The 19,683-nt window shown below is 44.6% G+C and overlaps 1 protein-coding gene across 1 annotated transcript in view; it reads right to left on the bottom strand.

Annotated features, from left to right (window-relative positions):
* Nucleotides 1–19,683, bottom strand: part of LOC311117732 (NACHT, LRR and PYD domains-containing protein 6-like) — a 62,278-nt gene that overhangs the window by 29,865 nt on the left and 12,730 nt on the right. Inside the window, exons 7-8 of the mRNA XM_084192654.1 lie at nt 17,818–19,582; nt 17,352–17,525 (exon numbers count right to left, since the gene is read on the bottom strand). Of these exons, the coding sequence (XP_084048780.1) occupies nt 17,352–17,525; nt 17,818–19,582 (1,939 nt within the window). The remainder of the gene's footprint in view (nt 1–17,351; nt 17,526–17,817; nt 19,583–19,683) is intronic.

The raw sequence follows: 19,683 nt of genomic DNA, 5'->3' as shown, positions 1-19,683 counted from the left end.
CGGCTGCTTCTCTCTCCTACATGTCACCTTTCTGTTCTCCTCCGACAGAGAGAGGAGTCTGTTTACTGTGTTTAGGTCCAGTGTGAGATCACAGACATCTGATGGATGAAACCAGACACAATATTAGAAATCATCATCATTCACATTAGAATGTTAACTCACTTTTCACTAATTCATTTAATGTAGATGTTTCTAGGTATCAAAAGGAGAAGTTAAGGTTGAGACTTGTTGAATGATCATATGTTATACTGTATGGTAATATAAAACACACTTATTCCTGTTAATTACACACACACACACACATACACACTGAACACACACACACAAACATACAAACTGAACACACACACACACACACACAAACACACACACACACACACACATCCTGAACACACACACACGCACAAACCCTTAACACACACACACATTTCTAAAGTAACACAAACACGTCACACACACACACACATTGTCAAAGCAACTCTTTGTAAACTTTGGTGTCCCTGATTTCTGCTTCTGTAGAACTACAGCTGATATTTAATATGACCAAGTAAGTAATGATGGTGGTCTTTGACTTTGACTTCACTTGAATTAAGACTTATTCTTAGTCATATTCTTCACAGCAGTGAACACTCACATTTTCTAAGTCCAGGTTTCATTGCGTACTCTCCACCATGTTCCACACTGTAGCGGTAAGCAGAAGAACAGACAGTCATTGAGGGATACACCTGAACTCACACACACACACACACACACACACACACACACACACACACACACACACACACACACACACTCACACACACATACACAGTCAGCATATAACTTTGTCCAAGTGTGTGTGTGTGTGTGTGTGTGTCCAGTGTTTGTGTCCTGTGTGTGTCCTTTTTGTGTATTTTTTTAATTTTTTTTATTTCACCTTTATTTAACCAGGTAAGCCAGTTGAGAACAGGTTCTCATTTACAACTGCGACCTGGCCAAGATAAAGCAAAGTAGTGCAATAAAAACAACAGAGTTACATATGGGGTAAAAAAAAAAACATAAAGTCAGAAAATACAACAGAAAATATATATACAGTGTGTGCAAATGTAGCAAGTTATGGAGGTAAGGCAATAAATAGGCTATAGTGCAGAATAATTACAATAGTATTAACACTGGAATGCTAGATGTGCAAGAGATTATGTGCAAATAGAGATACTGGGGTGCAAATGAGCAAAATAAATAACAATATAGGGATGAGGTAGTTGGGTGGGCTAATTTCGGATGGGCTGTGTACAGGTGCAGTGATCGGTAAGGTGCTCTGACAACTGATGCTTAAAGTTATTAAGGGAGATAAGAGTCTCCAGCTTCAGAGATTTTTGCAATTCGTTCCAGTCATTGGCAGCAGAGAACTGGAAGGAATGGCGGCCAAAGGAGGTGTTGGCTTTGGGAATGACCAGTGAGATATACCTGCTGGAGCGTAGACTACGGGTGGGTGCTGCTATGGTGACCAATGAGCTAAGATAAGGCGGGGATTTGCCTAGCAGTGATTTATAGATGGCCTGGAGCCAGTGGGTTTGACGACGAACATGTAGTGAGGACCAGCCAACAAGAGCGTACAGGTCACAGTGGTGGGTAGTGTATGGGGCTTTGGAGACAAAACGGATGGCACTGTGATAGACTACATCCAATTTGCTGAGTAGAGTGTTGGAGGATATTTTGTAAATGACATCGCCGAAGTCAAGGATCGGTAGGATAGTCAGTTTTACAAGGGCATGTTTGGCAGCATGAGTGAAGGAGGCTTTATTGCGAAATAGGAAGCCGATTCTAGATTTAACTTTGGATTGGAGATTCTTTATGTGAGTCTGGAAGTTGAGTTTACAGTCTAACCAGACACCTAGGTATTTGTAGTTGTCCACATACTCTAGGTCAGACCCGTCGAGAGTGGTGATTCTAGTCGGGTGGGCGGGTGCCAGCAGCGTTCGATTGAAAAGCATGCATTTAGTTTTACTAGTGTTTAAGAGCAGTTGGAGGCTACTGAAGGATTGTTGTATGGCATTGAAGCTCGTTTGGAGGTTTGTTAACACAGTGTCCAATGAAGGGCCAGATGTATACAAAATGGTGTCGTCTGCGTAGAGGTGGATCAGAGAGTCACCAGCAGCAAGAGCGACATCATTGATATACACGGAGAAAAGTGTCGGCCCAAGAATTGAACCCTGTGGCACCCCCATAGAGACTGCCATAGGTCCAGACAACAGGCCCTCCGATTTGACACACTGAACTCTATCTGAGAAGTAGTTGGTGAACCAGGCGAGGCAGTCATTTGAGAAACCAAGGCTATTTAGTCTGCCAATAAGAATGCGGTGGTTGACAGAGTCGAAAGCCTTGGCCAGGTCGATGAAGACGGCTGCACAGTACTGTCTATTATCAATCGCGGTTATAATATCGTTTAGGACCTTGAGCGTGGCTGAAGTGCACCCGTGACCAGTTTGGAAACCGGATTGCATAGCGGAGAAGGTACGGTGGTATTCGAAATGGTCGATGATCTGTTTGTTAACTTGGCTTTCGAATACTTTTGAAAGGCAGGGCAGGATGGATATAGGTCTGTAGCAGTTTGGATCTAGAGTGTCACCCCCTTTGAAGAGGGGGATGACCGCGGCAGCTTTCCAATCTCTGGGGATCTCAGACGTTATGAAAGAGAGGTTAAACAGACTAGTAATAGGGTTAGCGACAATTTCAGCGGCTAGTTTTAGAAAGAAAGGGTCCAGATTGTCTAGCCCAGCTGATTTGTAGGGGTCCAGATTTTGCAGCGCTTTCAAAACATCAGCTGTCTGAATTTGTGTGAAGGAGAAGCGGGGGGGGCATGGGCAAGTTGCAGCAGAGGGTGCAGAGTTGGTGGCCGGGTTAGTGGTAGCCAGATGGAAAGCATGGCCAGCTGTAGCAAAATGCTTGTTGAAATTCTCGATTATTGTAGATTTATCGGTGGTGAGAGTGTTTCCTAGCCTCAGTGCAGTGGGCAGCTGGGAGGAAGTGCTCTTATTCTCCATGGACTTTACAGTGTCCCAAAACTTTTTGGAGTTAGTGCTACAGGATGCAAATTTCTGTTTGAAAAAGTTAGCCTTTGCTTTCCTGACTGCTTGTGTATATTGGTTCCTAACTTCCCTGAAAAGTTGCATATCGCGGGGGCTATTTGATGCTAATGCTGTACGCCACAGGATGTTTTTGTGCTGGTCAAGGGCAGTCAAGTCTGAGGAGAACCAGGGGCTATATCGGTTCTTAGTTCTGTATTTTTTGAATGGGGCATGTTTATTTAAGATTGAGAGGAAATTACTTTTAAGGAACAACCAGGCATCCTCTACTGACGGAATGAGATCTATATCCATCCAGGATACCTGGGCCAGGTCAATTAGGAAGGCCTCCTCGCTAAAGTGTTTTAGGGAGCGTTTGACAGTGATGAGGGGTGGTCGTTTGACCGCGGACCCGTTACGGACGCAGGCAATAAGGCAGTGATCGCTGAGATCCTGGTTGAAGACAGCTGAGGTGTATTTAGAGGGTATGTTAGTCAGGATGATATCTATGAGGGTACCCATGTTTACGGATTTTGGGTTGTACCTGGTAGGTTCGTTGATAATTTGCGTGAGGTTGAGGGCATCTAGCTTGGATTGTAGGATGGCTGGGGTATTAAGCATATCCCAATTTAGGTCACCAAGCAGTACGAACTCTGAGGATAAATGGGGGGCAATCAATTCACATATGGTGTCCAGGGCACAGCTGGGGGCTGAGGGGGGTCTGTAGCAAGCGGCAACAGTGAGAGACTTATTTCTGGAAAGGTGGATTTTTAGAAGTAGAAGCTCAAACTGTGTCCTTTTTGTGTGTGTATTTGTCCAGTGTGTGTGTGTACAGTGTGAGTGTGTGTGTGGGGCCAGTGTGTGTGTGTGTCCAGTGTGTGTATGTGTCCAGTGTGTGTGTCCAGTGTATGTGTGTGTGTGTCCAGTGTGTGTGTCCAGTGCGTGTGTGTGTGTGTGTGTGTGTGTGTGTGTGTGTGTGTCCAGTGTATGTGTGTGTGTGTGTGTGTGTGTGTGTGTGTGTGTGTGTGTGTGTGTGTGTGTGTGTGTGTGTGTGTGTGTGTGTGTGTGTGTCCAGCGTGTGTGTGTTTGTCCAGTATGTGTGTGTGTCTAGTGTGTGTATGTATGGATCCAGTGTGTGTGTGTGTGTGTGTGTCCTGTGTGAGTGTGTTTGTTTCCTTTTTGTGTGTGTGTGTGTCCAGTCTGTGTCTGTGTGTGTCCAGTGTGTGTGTGTTTGTCCAGTGTGTTTGTTTGTGTGTGTATGTGTGTCTAGTGTGTGTATGTATGGATCCAGTGTGTGTGTGTGTGTGTGTGTGTGTGTGTGTGTGTGTGTGTGTGTGTGTGTGTGTGTGTCCTGTGTGAGTGTGTGTGTTTCCTTTTTGTGTGTGTGTGTGTCCAGTCTGTGTCTGTGTGTGTGTGTTTGTCCAGTGTGTTTGTTTGTGTGTGTATGTGTGCGTATGTGTGGGTCCAGCGTGTGTGTGTGTGTCTAGTGTGTTTTTTTCCAGTTTGTGTGTGTGTGGGTGGGTGAGTGTGTGTGACTGTGTTTGTGTGTGTCCAGTGTGTGTGTGTATGTGTGTGTGTCCAGTATGTTTGTGTGTGTGTGTGTGTGTGTCCAGTATGTTTGTGTGTCTCCAGTGTGAGTGTGTGTGTGTCCAGTGTGTGTCAAGGATGTGTGTGTGTGTGTGTGTGTGTGTGTCCAGTGTGTGTGTGTGTGTGTGTCCATTGTGTGTGTGTGTGTCCAGTTTGAGTGTGTGTGTGTGTGTCCAGTGTGAGTGTGTGTGTGTGTGTGTGTGTTTGTCAAGTGTGTGTGTGTGTGTGTGTGTGTCCAGTGTGAATGTGTGTGTGTGTGTGTGTGTGTATGTGTCCAGTGTGTGTGTGTCTGTGTCCTTTGTTTGTATGTGTCCAGTGTGTGTGTGTCCAGTTTGTGTCCAGTGTGTGTGTTCAGTGTGTCCAGTATGAGTGTGTTTGTGTGTTTCCAGTGTGAGTGTGTGTGTGTGTGTCCAGTGTGTGTGTGTGTGTCCAGTGTTTGTGTGTGTGTCCAGTGTGTGTGTGTGGGTCCAGCGTGTGTGTGTGTGTGTGTGTAGTGTGTTTTATCCAATGTGTGTGTGTGTGTGTGTGTGTGTGTCCAGTGTGAATGAGTGAGTGTGTGTTTGGGTGGATCCAGTGTGTTAGTGTGTGTTGGTTCAGTTTGTGTGAGTATGTGTGTGTCCATTTGTGAGTGTGTGTGTGTGTGTGTGTCCAGTGTGTGTGTGTGTGTGTGTGTGTGTGTGTCCAGTGTGTGTGTGTGTGTATGTGTGTGTGTGTCCAGTGTGTGTGTGTGTCTCCAGTGTGAGTGTGTGTGTGTGTGTGTGTGTCCAGTGTGTGTGTGTGCGTGTGTGTGTGTGTGTGTGCGTGTGTGTGTGCCCAGTGTGTGTGTGTGTCAAGGATGTGTGTGTGTGTGTGTCCAGCGTGTGTGTGTGTGTCCAGTGTGTTTTTTTTCTCCAGTTTTCCAGTGTGAGTGAGTGTGTGTGTGTGTCCAGTGTGTGTGTGTGTGTATGTCCATTGTGTGTGTGTGTCCAGTTTGAGTGTGTGTGTGTGTGTCCAGTGTGAGTGTGTGTGTGTCCAGTGTGTTTGTGTTTCCGGTGTGTGTGTGTGTGTGTGTGTGTGTGTGTATGTCCAGTGTGAATGTGTGTGTGTCCAGTATTTTTGTGTGTGTGTGTGTGTGTGTGTGTGTCCAGTGTGAGTGTGTTTGTGTGTCTCATGTGTGAGTGTGTGTGTGTCCAGTGTGTGTCAACGATGTGTGTGTGTGTGTGTGTGTGTCCAGTGTGTGTGTCCAGTGTGTGTGTGTGTCCATTGTGTGTGTGTGTGTGTGTGTCCAGTTTGAGTGTGTGTGTGTGTGTGTCCAGTGTGAGTGTGTGTGTGTGTGTTTGTCCAGTGTGTGTTTGTGTGTGTGTCCTTTGTTTGTATGTGTCCAGTGTGTGTGTGTCCAGTTTGTGTCCAGTGTGTGTGTTCAGTGTGTGTGTCCAGTGTGTGTGTGTGTGTGTGTGCCCAGTGTGTGTGTCCAGTGTGTGTTTGTTTCCAGTATGTGTGTGTGTGTGTCCAGTGTGAGTGTGTTTGTGTGTCTCCAGTGTGAGTGTGTGTGTGTGTGTGTCCAGTATGTGTGTGTGTGTCCAGTGTTTGTGTGTGTGTCCAGTGTGTGTGATTCCAGCGTGTGTCTGTGTGTCTAGTGTGTTTTATCCAATGTGTGTGTGTGTGTGTGTGTGTGTCCAGTGTGGTTTTTTTTCTCCCAATTTTGTGTGTGTCCAGTGTGAATGAGTGAGGGTGTGTGTGGGTGGATCCAGTGTGTTAGTGTGTGTTGGTTCAGTTTGTGTGAGTATGTGTGTGTCCAGTGTGTGTGTGTGTCCATTTGTGAGTGTGTGTGTCCAGTGTGTGTGTGTGTGTGTGTGTGTGTGTGTGTCCAGTGTGTGTGTGTGTCTCCAGTGTGAGTTTGTGTGTGTGTGTGATCCAGTGTGTGTGTGTGTGTTTTTGTCCAGAGTGTGTGTTTCCAGTGTGTGTGTTTTCAGTGTGTGTGTGTGTGTGTGTGTCCAGTGTGTGTGTGTGTGTGTGTGTGTGTGTGTGTGTCCAGTGTGTGTGTGCGTGTGTGTGTGTGTGTGTGCGTGTGTGTGTGCCCAGTGTGTGTGTGTGTCAAGGATGTGTGTGCGTGTGTGTGTGTGTCCAGTGTGTTTTTTTTCCCAGTTTTCCAGTGTGAGTGAGTGTGTGTGTGTGTGTGTGTCCAGTGTGTGTGTGTGTGTGTGTGTGTCCATTGTGTGTGTGTGTCCAGTTTGAGTGTGTGTGTGTGTGTCCAGTGTAAGTGTGTGTGTGTGTCCAGTGTGTTTGTGTTTCCGGTGTGTGTGTGTGTGTGTGTGTGTGTGTGTGTGTGTGTGTGTGTGTGTGTGTGTGTGTGTGTGTGTGTGTGTGTGTGTGTGTGTGTGTCCAGTGTGAATGTGTGTGTGTGTGTCCAGTGTGTGTGTGTGTTTGTGTCCTTTGTTTGTATGTGTCCAGTGTGTGTGTGTCCAGTTTGTGTCCAGTGTGTGTGTCCAGTGTGTGTGTCCAGTGTGTGTGTGTGTGTGTGACCAGTGTGTGTGTGTGTGTGTGTGTGGGTGTATGTGTGTGTATGTGTGTGTGTGTGTGTCCAGTGTGTGTGTGTGTGTGTGTGTGTGTGTGTGTGTCAATGTGAGTGTGTATGTGTTTCCTTTCTGTGTGTGTGTGTGTGTGAGAGACCAGTGTGTGTGTGTGTCTGTGTCCTTTGTGTGTATGTGTCCAGTGTGTGTTTGTCCAGTGTGTGTGTATCTCCAGTCTGTGTGTGTACACACACACACACACACACACACACACACACACACACACACACACAGTCTTTATATAACTTAGTCCAAGTGGTGGTCAGAATGTTTGTCTTAACTAGCCTGATAACTCCAACATGTCTGATATGATCATTGACATAAACCCTCTACATACTTGAGTTTCTCCAGTCTGCAGTGTGGATCCTCCAGTCCAGCAGAGAGCAGTCTGACTCCTGAGTCTCCTGGGTGATTGTAGCTCAGGTCCAGCTCTCTCAGGTGTGAGGGGTTTGACTTCAGAGCTGAGACCAGAGAAGCACAGCCTTCCTTTGTGACTAGACAGCCTGACAGCCTGCAAAGAGTCAAATCATATTAAAATCACACTGCAAATATATATATATATATATATATATATATATATATACAATTTGGGGGGGGGGGGTTGGAATGGATCAGCTTAATATTGCAGATAGATTGTATCTTCTATCAATGTAATTGTCTGCATCACTTCCAATCCCCCATGTTTTTTATATATATACTCCCCTTTATTACTTTTCAACCCCGCCATCCTTTCCCCACTTGGGGTAAATTAGTGAACAACAATGCCCAGGCCTCTACTTCCGGTCTATACTTACTATCTACACCTTATGGACAGAGTTACTTTTACAATAATTATATTATCTATATATATATATATATATATATATATATATATATATATATATATATATATATATATATATATATATATATATATATATACAGTGGGGAGAACAAGTATTTGATACACTGCCGATTTTGCAGGTTTTCCTACCTACAAAGCATGTAGAGGTCTGTAATTTTTATCATAGGTACACTTCAACTGTGAGAGACGGAATCTAAAACAAAAATCCAGAAAATCACATTGTATGATTTTTCAGTAATTAATTTGCATTTTATTGCATGACATAAGTATTTGATCACATACCAGTTCCTTACTCTCTCCCCCTTCCACATTCCTCTTCCATTTTTGCGGTAAGGCTGCAATTATTTGTTTGTAATTTTGGGTAGAGCAGACATTTCCATATGTTTTTGTTAGCTGCATGTGCGACATAACTCCACCAGTCCTACCGATGATATCATTTACAAAGATTATACCTTTTTTAAACATTCTGTCAAAAAATAAAGTTTTTTTGTCAATTAGTATATTTGAATTTAACCACAATATTTGTTGCATTATTTGTTCTGTCGTTTCTGGAGGATTAAATTGAAATTGCAACCAACTTTCTATGGCTTGTTTTAGAAATAGAGATATTTGTCACGGTTTCGGCCGAGGCTGCCTCTCTTCCTTGCTCGGGCAGGCTTCGGCGTTCGTCGTCTCCGGAATACTAGCTGCCACCGTTGCATGTTTCTATGTTCGTTTGCTTTTGTCTGATTGTTGTAACACCTGTTATCATTTAGTGGAATTAGTGTCCTATAAGTTCTCGTTGTGTTTGTCTAGTGTTTGTGTGTGATTGTTTTTCCTGTCAGTTGGTGTTCTACTGTTGTTTGGACAGACGCTAGTATTTACCGTCGCACTTTTGTTCGTGCGTAGTCGGTTTTTGTATTTTACGCACTGTTGAGTGTTGTTCGCCTCAGGGTTTGTTTGACCCGTTTATTTTGTGCCTTTCAAGTAAAGTCAAGTTTGACTGAGCTCCTGTGTCCTGCACTTGATTCCACACCACATTCGCATCAGAACCCTTGACAGAATCACACACCATACTCAATGGAGTCAGCAGGAGCCGCAGCAGCACAGGCGACGTTGGAGGACAGGGTCCGCGAACAAAATGATCAGATCCTGCGGATGGGGTCCACACTGCAGGAGGTGATCACCACCATCCGAGGCTGGGAGACCCAAGGGACTCCTCCACCGCCATCTTCCCTGCCCGCACCATCGGCAGGTCAGCCCATTCCCGCTCCGGAACCCAGAGGAGTTCGACTCTCGCTTCCGAGGGCCTACGATGGGACCGCGGCCGGGTGTCAGGGCTTCCTTCTCCAGGTGGAGCTTTACCTGGCCACCGTGCACCCGGCGCCCTCGGGACACGAGAGCGTGTCCGCCCTGATCTCCTGCCTTTCCGGGAAGGCGTTGGAATGGGCCAACGCAGAGTGGAGGAGAATCGACGCTAACACCATCACCTACGACGAGATCTCCCGCCGCTTCAGGGCGGTGTTTGACCATCCCCCGGGGGGGAAAGCGGCGGGGGAGCGTCTGGTCTGCCTGCGGCAGGGGAAGAGGAGTGCCCAGGAGTTCGCCTTGGAGTTCCGTACGCTAGCGGCTGATGCAGGGTGGAATGAGCGGGCGCTCATCGATCACTACCGCTGTAGTCTACGCGAGGACGTCCGTCGGGAGCTGGCCTGTAGGGACACCAGCCTCTCGTTCGACCAGTTGGTCGACATGTCCATCAGGCTGGATACCCTGCTAGCTACCCGCGGACGTTCCGAGGGGGGTCCGTCCATTTCACCCTCCAGCGCCTCCGAGCCGTGCCCCATGGAGCTCGGGGGCGCTGGCGCTAGAGAGAGGAGGGGTCGGCTTACGAGGGGGTGCACCAACTGTGGTCGGGGAGGACACACCGCGGCTAGATGCTGGGGATGGCCTCCTAGGGGAGTAGGCGCCCCACTCACCCAGAGCTCTCTGTTGCACATTTCTGTATACCTGTGCGTTTTCCACAGGTAGCACCTCATTCCCAGCATAAGGCGCTGGTAGATTCAGGCGCGGCTGGGAATTTTGTTGATAAGAAGTTTTGTTTAGCCTTAGGGATTCCCCTTCTTCCTGTTGACGTTCCCTTCCCCGTTCATGCCCTAGATAGCCGTCCGTTGGGTGCGGGCTTGATCAGGGAGGTCACTGCGCCACTTAGGATGTGTGCGCAGGGGGGTCATCAGGAGATGATCCAGCTATTTCTGATCGACTCGCCTGCGTATCCGGTGGTGCTGGGCATGCCCTGGTTGAGTACCCATAACCCATCTATTTCGTGGCAGGAGAGGGCTCTGATGGAGTGGTCTGCCCAGTGTGTGGGTCGATGTTTAGGCGTTTCCGTAGGGGCTACTTCGGTGGAGAGTCCAAACCAGGTGCCCGCATTGCACGTTCCCCCTGAGTATGGGGATTTGGCTATTGTGTTCAGTAAGTCGAGGGCGACGCAGTTGCCTCCCCATAGGCAGGGAGATTGTGCGATAGACCTCCAGGCAGGAGCTGCGCTCCCACGGAGCCATGTGTATCCTCTGTCTCAGGAGGAGAAGAGTGCTATGGAGACGTACATAGACGAATCTCTGAGACAAGGATACATACGGCCCTCCACTTCCCTGCGTCCTCGAGTTTCTTTTTTGTGAAGAAAAGGGATGGAGGATTACGCCCGTGCATTGATTACCGTGGTCTCAATCAGATTACGGTGAAGTACAGTTATCCACTCCTGCTGATTGCGACCATGACGGAGTCACTGCACGGGGCGCGTTTCTTCACTAAATTAGATCTCAGGAGCGCATACAACTTGGTGCGCATTAGGGGGGGCGATGAATGGAAGACAGCCTTTAGTACCACCTCGGGCCATTACGAGTATCTTGTCATGCCATACGGGTTGATGAACACTCCTTCAGTTTTCCAATCATTCGTGGATGAGATCTTCAGGGACATGCAGGGGCAGGGGGTGGTCGTGTACATCGATGACATTCTCGTGTACTCGCCTACCCGAGTCGAGCATGTGGCCCTGGTGCGCCGAGTGTTGCGGAGACTGTTGGAGCACGACCTGTATGTCAAGGCAGAGAAGTGTCTGTTCTTCCAGGAGTCGGTCTCCTTTTTGGGTTATCAGTTGTCTGCGTCAGGGGTGAAGATGGAGGTAGACCGGGTGTCAGCCGTGCGTAATTGGCAAACGCCAACCACTGTGAAGGAGGTGCAGCAGTTTTTGGGGTTTGCGAATTATTACCGGAGGTTTATCCGGGGTTTTGGACAGGTGGCAGCTCCCATAACGTCTATTTTGAAGGGAGGTCCGGTGCGTCTGCAGTGGTCAGCCGAGGCGGACAGGGCGTTTGGGAGGCTGAAGGACCTGTTTACCTCGGCTCCGGTGCTGGCGCATCCGGATCCCTCTTTGCCATTTCAGGTAGAGGTGGACGTGTCAGAGGCCGGTATAGGAGCCGTGCTATCGCAACGGTCCGGGGCGCCACCTAAACTCCGCCCCTGTGCTTTTTATTCCAAGAAGCTCAGTCCGGCGGAGCGAAACTATGACGTGGGGGACAGGGAGCTGTTAGCCGTGGTACAGGCCCTAAAGGTGTGGAGGCACTGGCTTGAGGGGGCTCAACACCCTTTCCTCATTTTGATGGACCACCGTAACTTGGAGTACATCCGGGCAGCGAGGAGGCTGAACCCTCGCCAGGCGAGGTGGAATATGTTTTTGACCCGGTTCACGTTTAAGATAACGTACATCCCTGGGTCACAGAACGGTAAGGCAGACGCGCTGTCTCGGCGGTATGACACGGAGGAGAGGTCCGTGGAGCCCACTCCCATACTGCCGGAGTCGTGTCTGGTGGCACCGGTAGTGTGGGAGGTCGATGCTGAACTCGAGCGGGCGTTACGCACCGACCCTAGTCCACTTCAATGCCCGGAGGGTCGGAAGTACGTTCCGCTCGAGGTTTGGGATCGATTGATCTATTGGGCTCACACGTCACCCTCCTCTGGACACCCTGGTATCGGCCGGACAGTGCACTGTCTTAGTGCCAAGTACTGGTGGCCCACGTTGGCGAGGGATGTGAGGGTTTATGTTTCCTCCTGCTCGGTGTGCGCCCAGTGTAAGGCGCCTAGACATCTGCCTAGGGGTAAGTTACTACCCCTGCCCGTTCCACAACGACCTTGGTCTCACCTCTCGGTGGATTTCCTCACTGACCTTCCTCCTTCACAGGGGAATACCACTATACTGGTCGTTGTGGACCGGTTTTCTAAGGCCTGTCGTTTGCTCCCTATGCCGGGCCTTCCTACTGCCCTGCAAACCGCCGAAGCACTATTCACCCATGTGTTCCGGCACTACGGGGTACCCGAGGATATTGTGTCTGATCGAGGTCCCCAATTTACCTCCAGAGTCTGGAGAGTTGACAATATTTGGGAGATTATTTCCTTTTCAAATAACTGAAAGTGAGAGGTTGTAATCTGAATAAAGGGAAAAAGGCCTTTCTTGAACATTGGGTGAGACAATCTTACTAATTTGCTTGAGAACCAGTTCGGATTTAAGTATAACTTTTGTATGACTGAAGTTTTTAGTGATAGGTCTAATGCTTTAATATTTAATAATTTCTGTCCTCCGAATTCATTTTCATTATATAAATATGCCCTTTTAATTTTGTCTGGCTTGCCGTTCCAAATAAAATTGAATATTTTTTTCTCATATAATTTAAAAAACTGTTCGCTAGGCGTAGGCAAGACCATAAGCAAATAGGTAAACTGGGATTATACTAAAGAGTTAATCAGGGTGATTTTTCCACAAATTGACAGGTATTTTCCTTTCCATGGTAGTAAGATCTTATCTATTTTTGCTAACTTTCTATTAAAATGTATTGAAGTGAGATCATTTATTTCCTTTGGGATATGTATTCCGAGTATATCCACATCAACATCAGACCATTTTATTGGTAAACTACATGGTAATGTAAAATTTTTATTTTTTAGTGATCCAATACGTAATATAGTACATTTGTCATAATTTGGTTGTAATCCAGAGAGGTTAGAAAATGTATCTAAATCCTCTATGAGGCTGTGGAGGGATTCTAGTTGTGGATTTAAAAGAAAACATGAATCATCAGCGTACAATGACACCTTTGTTTTTAAGCCCTGTATTTCTAATCCTCTGATATTATTATTGGATCTGATTTTAATAGCTAACATCTCGATGGCCACAATAAATAGATATGCCGATAGTGGACAACCTTGTTTCACTCCTCTTGACAGTTTAAAACTTTCTGAGAAATAGCCATTATTTACTATTTTACACCTAGGGTTACTATACGTGATTTTGACCCATTTTATAAGAGATTCTCCAAAATTGAAATGCTCCAGGCATTTATATATAAACCCCAGTCGAACTTTATCAAATGCCTTTTCGAAGTCTGCTATGAATAGCAGGCCTGGTTTCCCATATTTTCCATAGTGTTCTATTGTTTCCAATACTTGCCTTATATTATCTCCAATGTATCTTCCATGTAAAAAGCCTGTCTGATTAGAATGAATAATATCCGACAATACCTTTTTAATTCTATGCGCTATACATTTTGGTAGGATTTTTGCATCACAACACTGAAGTGTAAGGGGACTCCAATTTTGTAAATGGACTGGATCTTTATATTTTCCACTTGTATCCTGTTTCAGTAATAATGTGATCAGACCTTCTTCTTGAGTTTCAGATAATCTACCATTTACATAGGAGTGGTTAAAACATGCTAATAACGGTCCTCTTAGTATATCAAAAAAGGTTTTCCCGGACGTAAAGTCTTTAATTGCATCCAGAAGTTCCTCCTGCTAACCACTGCTATTCTTTGGTGGTGAAAATAGTGGCAGTATAATTAAAATGTTCAGATATATCAGTGTCCGGAAACCTGCCATATCTATTCATTAATGAATGTATCATTATTAGAAATGACTAATTATCAAAGTATTGCTTGTAGATAAAAAAATGCATATTACAAATATTTGAGTACTGACCAGACCAGTTTAAAAAGCAGTATCAGTATATCAATAACAGGTTTCTAAACACTACTAAATCAATCCTGATGATGACATGATTAAGAAAAATAATGACTGAATCATGAATAATAATGAATGAGAAAGTTACAGAGGCTACAACAAAACATGCTAACCTCTCACCATTACCAATAACAGAGGGGGTATTATCCTTGTGCCTCTGTAACTTTCTCATTAATCATCATTCATGATTCATTCATGATTATTCATAATCACGGTAGCATCCACATGAATGTAGAAGTGTTCAGAAACATATTCTATTCTTACTGACAATACAAGTGAAGTGACTCCAAAATGACAGGACATTATTCACCATTCAGTTTCTATTGGGAAAAACATAATCTATAACAAAACCAAGACAAACTGCAAATGTATTCAACAAGTTTGTAGAATCACGAGCTTGATGTAATCACTGCAGGTAAGGAATATGGGACCAAATACTAAACTTATGACTACTTTAATACAATATAAGTGAATATGTCCAAATTATTAAGACTTTTTCAAATGGGAGAACTAGTTACGTAAACTGCTTCATTTCATTTTTAAACAGTAACACAGATATGTATGAAAATACTCTCAAATAAAATGTGACATTCTGTATTGTCACCTAATATGAAACATTCTATCTCAAATCCAAAATGCTGGAGCATAGCACCAAATGTAAAACTGTAAGCTTCACTGTCTAAACACATATGGTGTGGACTATGTGTGCCTGGTAAACACATGTGGATCTGGTGAACAGTTATCACTTATTGACCAACTACAGGAATACTGACCTCAGAGTCTCCAGTTTACAGTGGGGATTCCCCAGTCCAGCAGAGTGCAGCTTCACTCCTGAATCCTTCAGGTCGTTGTTACTCAGATCCAGCTCTCTCAGGTGTGAGGGGTTTGACTTCAGAGCTGAGACCAGAGAAGCACATCCTTCCTCTGTGACTAGACAGCGTGACAGCCTGCAAAAGTACAATCATATTAAAATCACACTGCTATTCTTTGGTTTGAAAATATATTCTTTCAACAATTTCAGATACATCAGAGTCCTGAAACCTGCCATATCTATTCATATATGTATATAATGTATATATACACTACCAGTCAAAAGTTTGAACACACCTACACATTCAAGGGTTTTTCTTTATTTTTACTATTTTTTACATTGTAGAATAATAGTGAAGACATCAACACTATGAAATAACACATATGGAATCATGTAGTAACCAAAAAAGTGTTAAATTAATCCAAATATATTTTATATTTGAGATTCTTCAAACAGCCACCCTTTGCCTTGATGACAGCATTGCACACTCTTGGCATTCTCTCAACCAGCTTCATGAGGTAGTCACCTGGAATGCATTTCAATTAACAGGTGTGCCTTCTTAAAAGTTAATTTGTTGAATTTATTTCCTTCTTAATGTGTTTGAGCTGTGATAAGGTAGGGGGGTATACAGAAGATAGCCCTATTTGGTAAAAGACCAAGTCCATATTATGGCAAGAACAGCTCAAATAAGCAAAGAGAAATGACAGTCCATCATTACTTTAAGACATGACGGCCAGTCAATACGGAACATTTCAACAACTTTGAAAGTTTCTTCAAGTGCAGTCGCAAAAAACATCAAGCGCTATGATGAAACTGGCTCTCATGAGGACCGCCACAGGAATGGGAGACCCAAAGTTACCTCTGCTGCAGAGGATACGTTCATCAGAGTTACCAGCCTCAGAAATTGCAGCCCAAATAAATTCTTCACAGAGTTCAAGTCACAGCTCAACATCAACTGTTCAGAGGTGACTGTGTGAATCAGGCTTTCATGGTTGAATTGCTGCAAAGAAACCACTACTAAAGGACACCAATAAGAAGAAGAGACCTGCTTGGGCCAAGAATCACGAGCAATGGACATTACACAGGTGGACATTTGTCCTTTGGCCTGGAGTCCAAATTTGAGATTCCGTGTCTTTGTGAGAAGCAGTGTGGGTGAACGGATGATCTCGGCATGTGTAGTTCCCACCGTAAAGCATGGAGGAGGAGGTGTTATGGTGTGGGGGTGCTTTGCTAGTGACACTGTCTGTGATTTATTTAGAATTCAAGGCACACTTAACCAGCATGGCTACCACAGCATTCTGCAGCGATAAGCCATCCCATCTAATTTGGGCTTAGTGGGACTATCATTTGTTTTTCAACAGGACAATGACCCAACACACTTCCAGACTGTGTAAGGAGAGGGATTGAGTGCTGCATCAGATGACCTTGCCTCCATAATCACCCGACCTCAACCCAATTGAGATGGTTTGGGATGAGTCGGACGGCAGAGTGAAGGAAAAGCAACCAACAAGTGCTCAGCATATGTGGGAACTGCATTCCAGGTGAAGCTGGTTGAGAGAATGCCAAGAGTGTGCAAAGCTGTCATCAAGACAAAGGGTGGCTATTTGAAGAATTTCAAATATAAAATATATTTTCATTTGTTTAACGCTTTTTTGGATACTACATTATTCCATATTTGTTATTCCATAGTTTTGATGTCTTCACTGTTATTCTACAATGGAAAAAATAAAGACAAACGCTTGAATGAGTAGGTGTGTCCAAACTTTTGACTGGTACTGTATATACATGAATTAATGTATCATTATTAACAGTAGATAACATGTTTCTAAACACTACAAAATTAATCCTTGTGTGTGTGAAGAGTGTGTGTTCATTGAGTGATACAGGAATACTGACCTCAGAGTCTCCAGTTTACAGTGGGGATTCCCCAGTCCAGCAGAGAGCAGCTTCACTCCCGAATCCTTCAGGTCATTGTTACTCAGATCCAGCTCTCTCAGGTGTGAGGGGTTTGACTCCAGAGCTGAGACCAGAGAAGCACATCCTTCCTCTGTGAATAGACAGCCTGACAGCCTGTAAAGAGTCAAATCATATTTAAACCACACTGCTATTCTTTGGTGTTGAGTAATTTTCTTTCTGTGAGTAGATAACATGTTTCTAAACACTACTGAATGAATCCTAATGATGCCATGATTGAGAAAGATCATGAATGAATCATGAATAATAATGAGTGAGAAAGTTACAGAGGCTACAACAAAACATGCTAACCTCTCACCATTAACATCAAATAAAAGGTGACATTCTATAATGAAACATTCAATCTGAAATCCAAAATGCTGGAGCATAGCACCAAATTTAAAACTGTAAGCTTCACTGTCCAAACACATATGGTGTGGACTATGTGTGTCTGGTAAACACATGTGGATCTGGTGAACAGTTATCACTTGTTGACCAACTACAGGAATACTGACCTCAGAGTCTCCAGTTTACAGTGGGGATTCCCAAGGACAGCAGAGAGCAGCTTCACTCCTGTATCCTTCATGACATTGTTACTCAGATCCAGCTCTCTCAGGTGTGAGGGGTTTGACTTCAGAGCTGAGACCAGAGAAGCACAGCCTTTCTCTGTGAGTCCACAGAATGACAGCCTGCAAAGAGATCATCATGATTTCACAAACACACTGTTAATTTAACACCAGTAGTGTAGAAGGACAATGGCAGATGCATTTGGTTTATTCTCTTAAACAACATATAGATTAATCTTCCGTCTCCTAGAATTGTATGGTCATATTGTTATACTAATGTGAACATCAATGCATTGATTCAGTAAGTTTTTCAATATAATATAATATATTATATACATATTATAATATATATTTTTCACTAAACTGAATATTTCTTCCTGATGATTAGTACTTAAATGTCATTTTATGTACTCACAGAGCAGCTCTGGAGGCTTTGACCACTGGCAGCAGCCTCAGAAGACCTGCCTCTGATCTGGAGTATTTCTTCAGGTCAAACACATCCAGCTCCTTTTCTGAAGTCAGCAACACAAAGACCAGAGCTGACCACTGTGCAGGTGACAGTTCTTCTTCTGAGAGACTTCCTGATCTCAGGTATCTTTGGATCTCCTCCACTAGAGAATGGTCATTCAGTTCATTCAGACAGTGGAACAGATTGATGCACCTCTCTGGAGAGGGATTCTCCCTGATCTTCTCCTTGATGTACTTGACTGTTTCTTCATGGCTCTGTGAGCTGCTTCTTGTCTTTGTCAGTAGACCTCGTAAGTGCTTCTGATTGGACTCCAGTGAGAGGCCCAGAAGGAAGCGGAGGAACAGGTCCAGGTTTCCTGTCTCACTTTGTAAGGCTTTATCCACAGCACTCTTGTAGACAGTAACTTCAGTAACTTGCGGTTCGGCCAACAGATTCTCATTGTTGTTGAAGAATGAGAGGAACACAAATACAGCAGCCAGAAACTCCTGAATGCTCAGATGCACGAAGCAGTACACCTTGTCCTGGTACAGCCCACATTCCTCTTTAAAGATCTGTGTGCACAATCCTGAGTACACTGAGGCTTCATTGACATCAATGCCAGCCTCTTTCAGGTCTTCTTCATCGAAAATCAGATTGCCATTCACAAGCTGTTGAAAAGCCAATTTTCCCAGTGACAGAATGATCTCTTTATTCCAGTGTGGACCTGTCTCTTCTTTCCCAAGATACTTTTCATTCTTCTGTTTGGTGTGAAACTCCACAAGGTGTGTGTACATCTCAGTCAGAGTCTTGGGCATCTCTTCTCTCTGGTCTGTACTCAACATGTGTTCAAGGACTATTGCAGAAATCCAACAGAAGACTGGAATATGGCACATGATGTGGAGGCTCCTTGATGTCTTTATGTGTGAGATGATTCTGCTGGCCAGGTCCTCATCACTGAATCTCTTCCTGAAGTACTCCTCCTTCTGTGGGTCATTGAACCCTCGTACCTCTGTCACCTGGTCAACACACACTGAAGGGATCTTATTCGCTGCTGCAGGTCGGGTAGTTATCCAGAGGAGAGCAGAGGGAAGCAGATTTCCTTTGATGAGATTTGTCAGCAGAACATCCACTGAGGTTGACTCTGTGATGTCACAACAGATCTTGTTCTTCTGGAAGTCTAAGGGCAGTCGGCACTCATCCAGACCATCAAAGATGAACAGAACATTGTACTTGTCATAGTTGGAGATTCTTGATTCTTTGGTTTCCTTTGAGAAGTGATTGAGAAGTTCAATGAAAGTGTGTTTTTCCTTTTTCATCAAATTCAGCTCCCGAAACGGGAATGAAAATACAAATTGGACATCCTGATTTGCTTTTCCTTCAGCCCAGTCCAGAATGAACTTCTGCACAGAGACTGTTTTTCCAATGCCAGCGACTCCCTTTGTCAGCACAGTTCTGATAAGTTTGTCTTGTCCAGTTAAGGGTCTGAAGATGTCGTTACATTTGACTGCAGTCTCTGGTCTTGCTTGTTTCCTGGTTGTTGTCTCAATCTGTCTCAGCTCATGTTCATTATTGACCTCTCCTGTTCCACCCTCTGTGATGTAGAGCTCTGTGTAGATGTTATTGAGAAGTGTTGGGTTTCCTTGTTTAGCGATCCCCTCAAATACACATTGAAACTTCTTCTTTAGATTAGATTTGAGTTCACGTTGGCAAATCACAGCAAGCTCATCTGAATCTAGAAATAACACAGAGGATATTAGTATTACGTATGTTTTAATGCCTACAGTATTCTAGGACTGTTATAACATTTTAAATTATAATACTTTATTCTCTTAA

This window comes from Coregonus lavaretus (genome assembly GCF_964263955.1).
Source record: "Coregonus lavaretus genome assembly, contig: HAP1_SCAFFOLD_492, whole genome shotgun sequence".
NCBI classification, from domain to species: Eukaryota; Metazoa; Chordata; class Actinopteri; order Salmoniformes; family Salmonidae; genus Coregonus; species Coregonus lavaretus.
The sequence above is the reverse complement of the archived record's forward strand: the minus strand, read 5'-3'. Positions and strand labels throughout refer to the sequence as shown.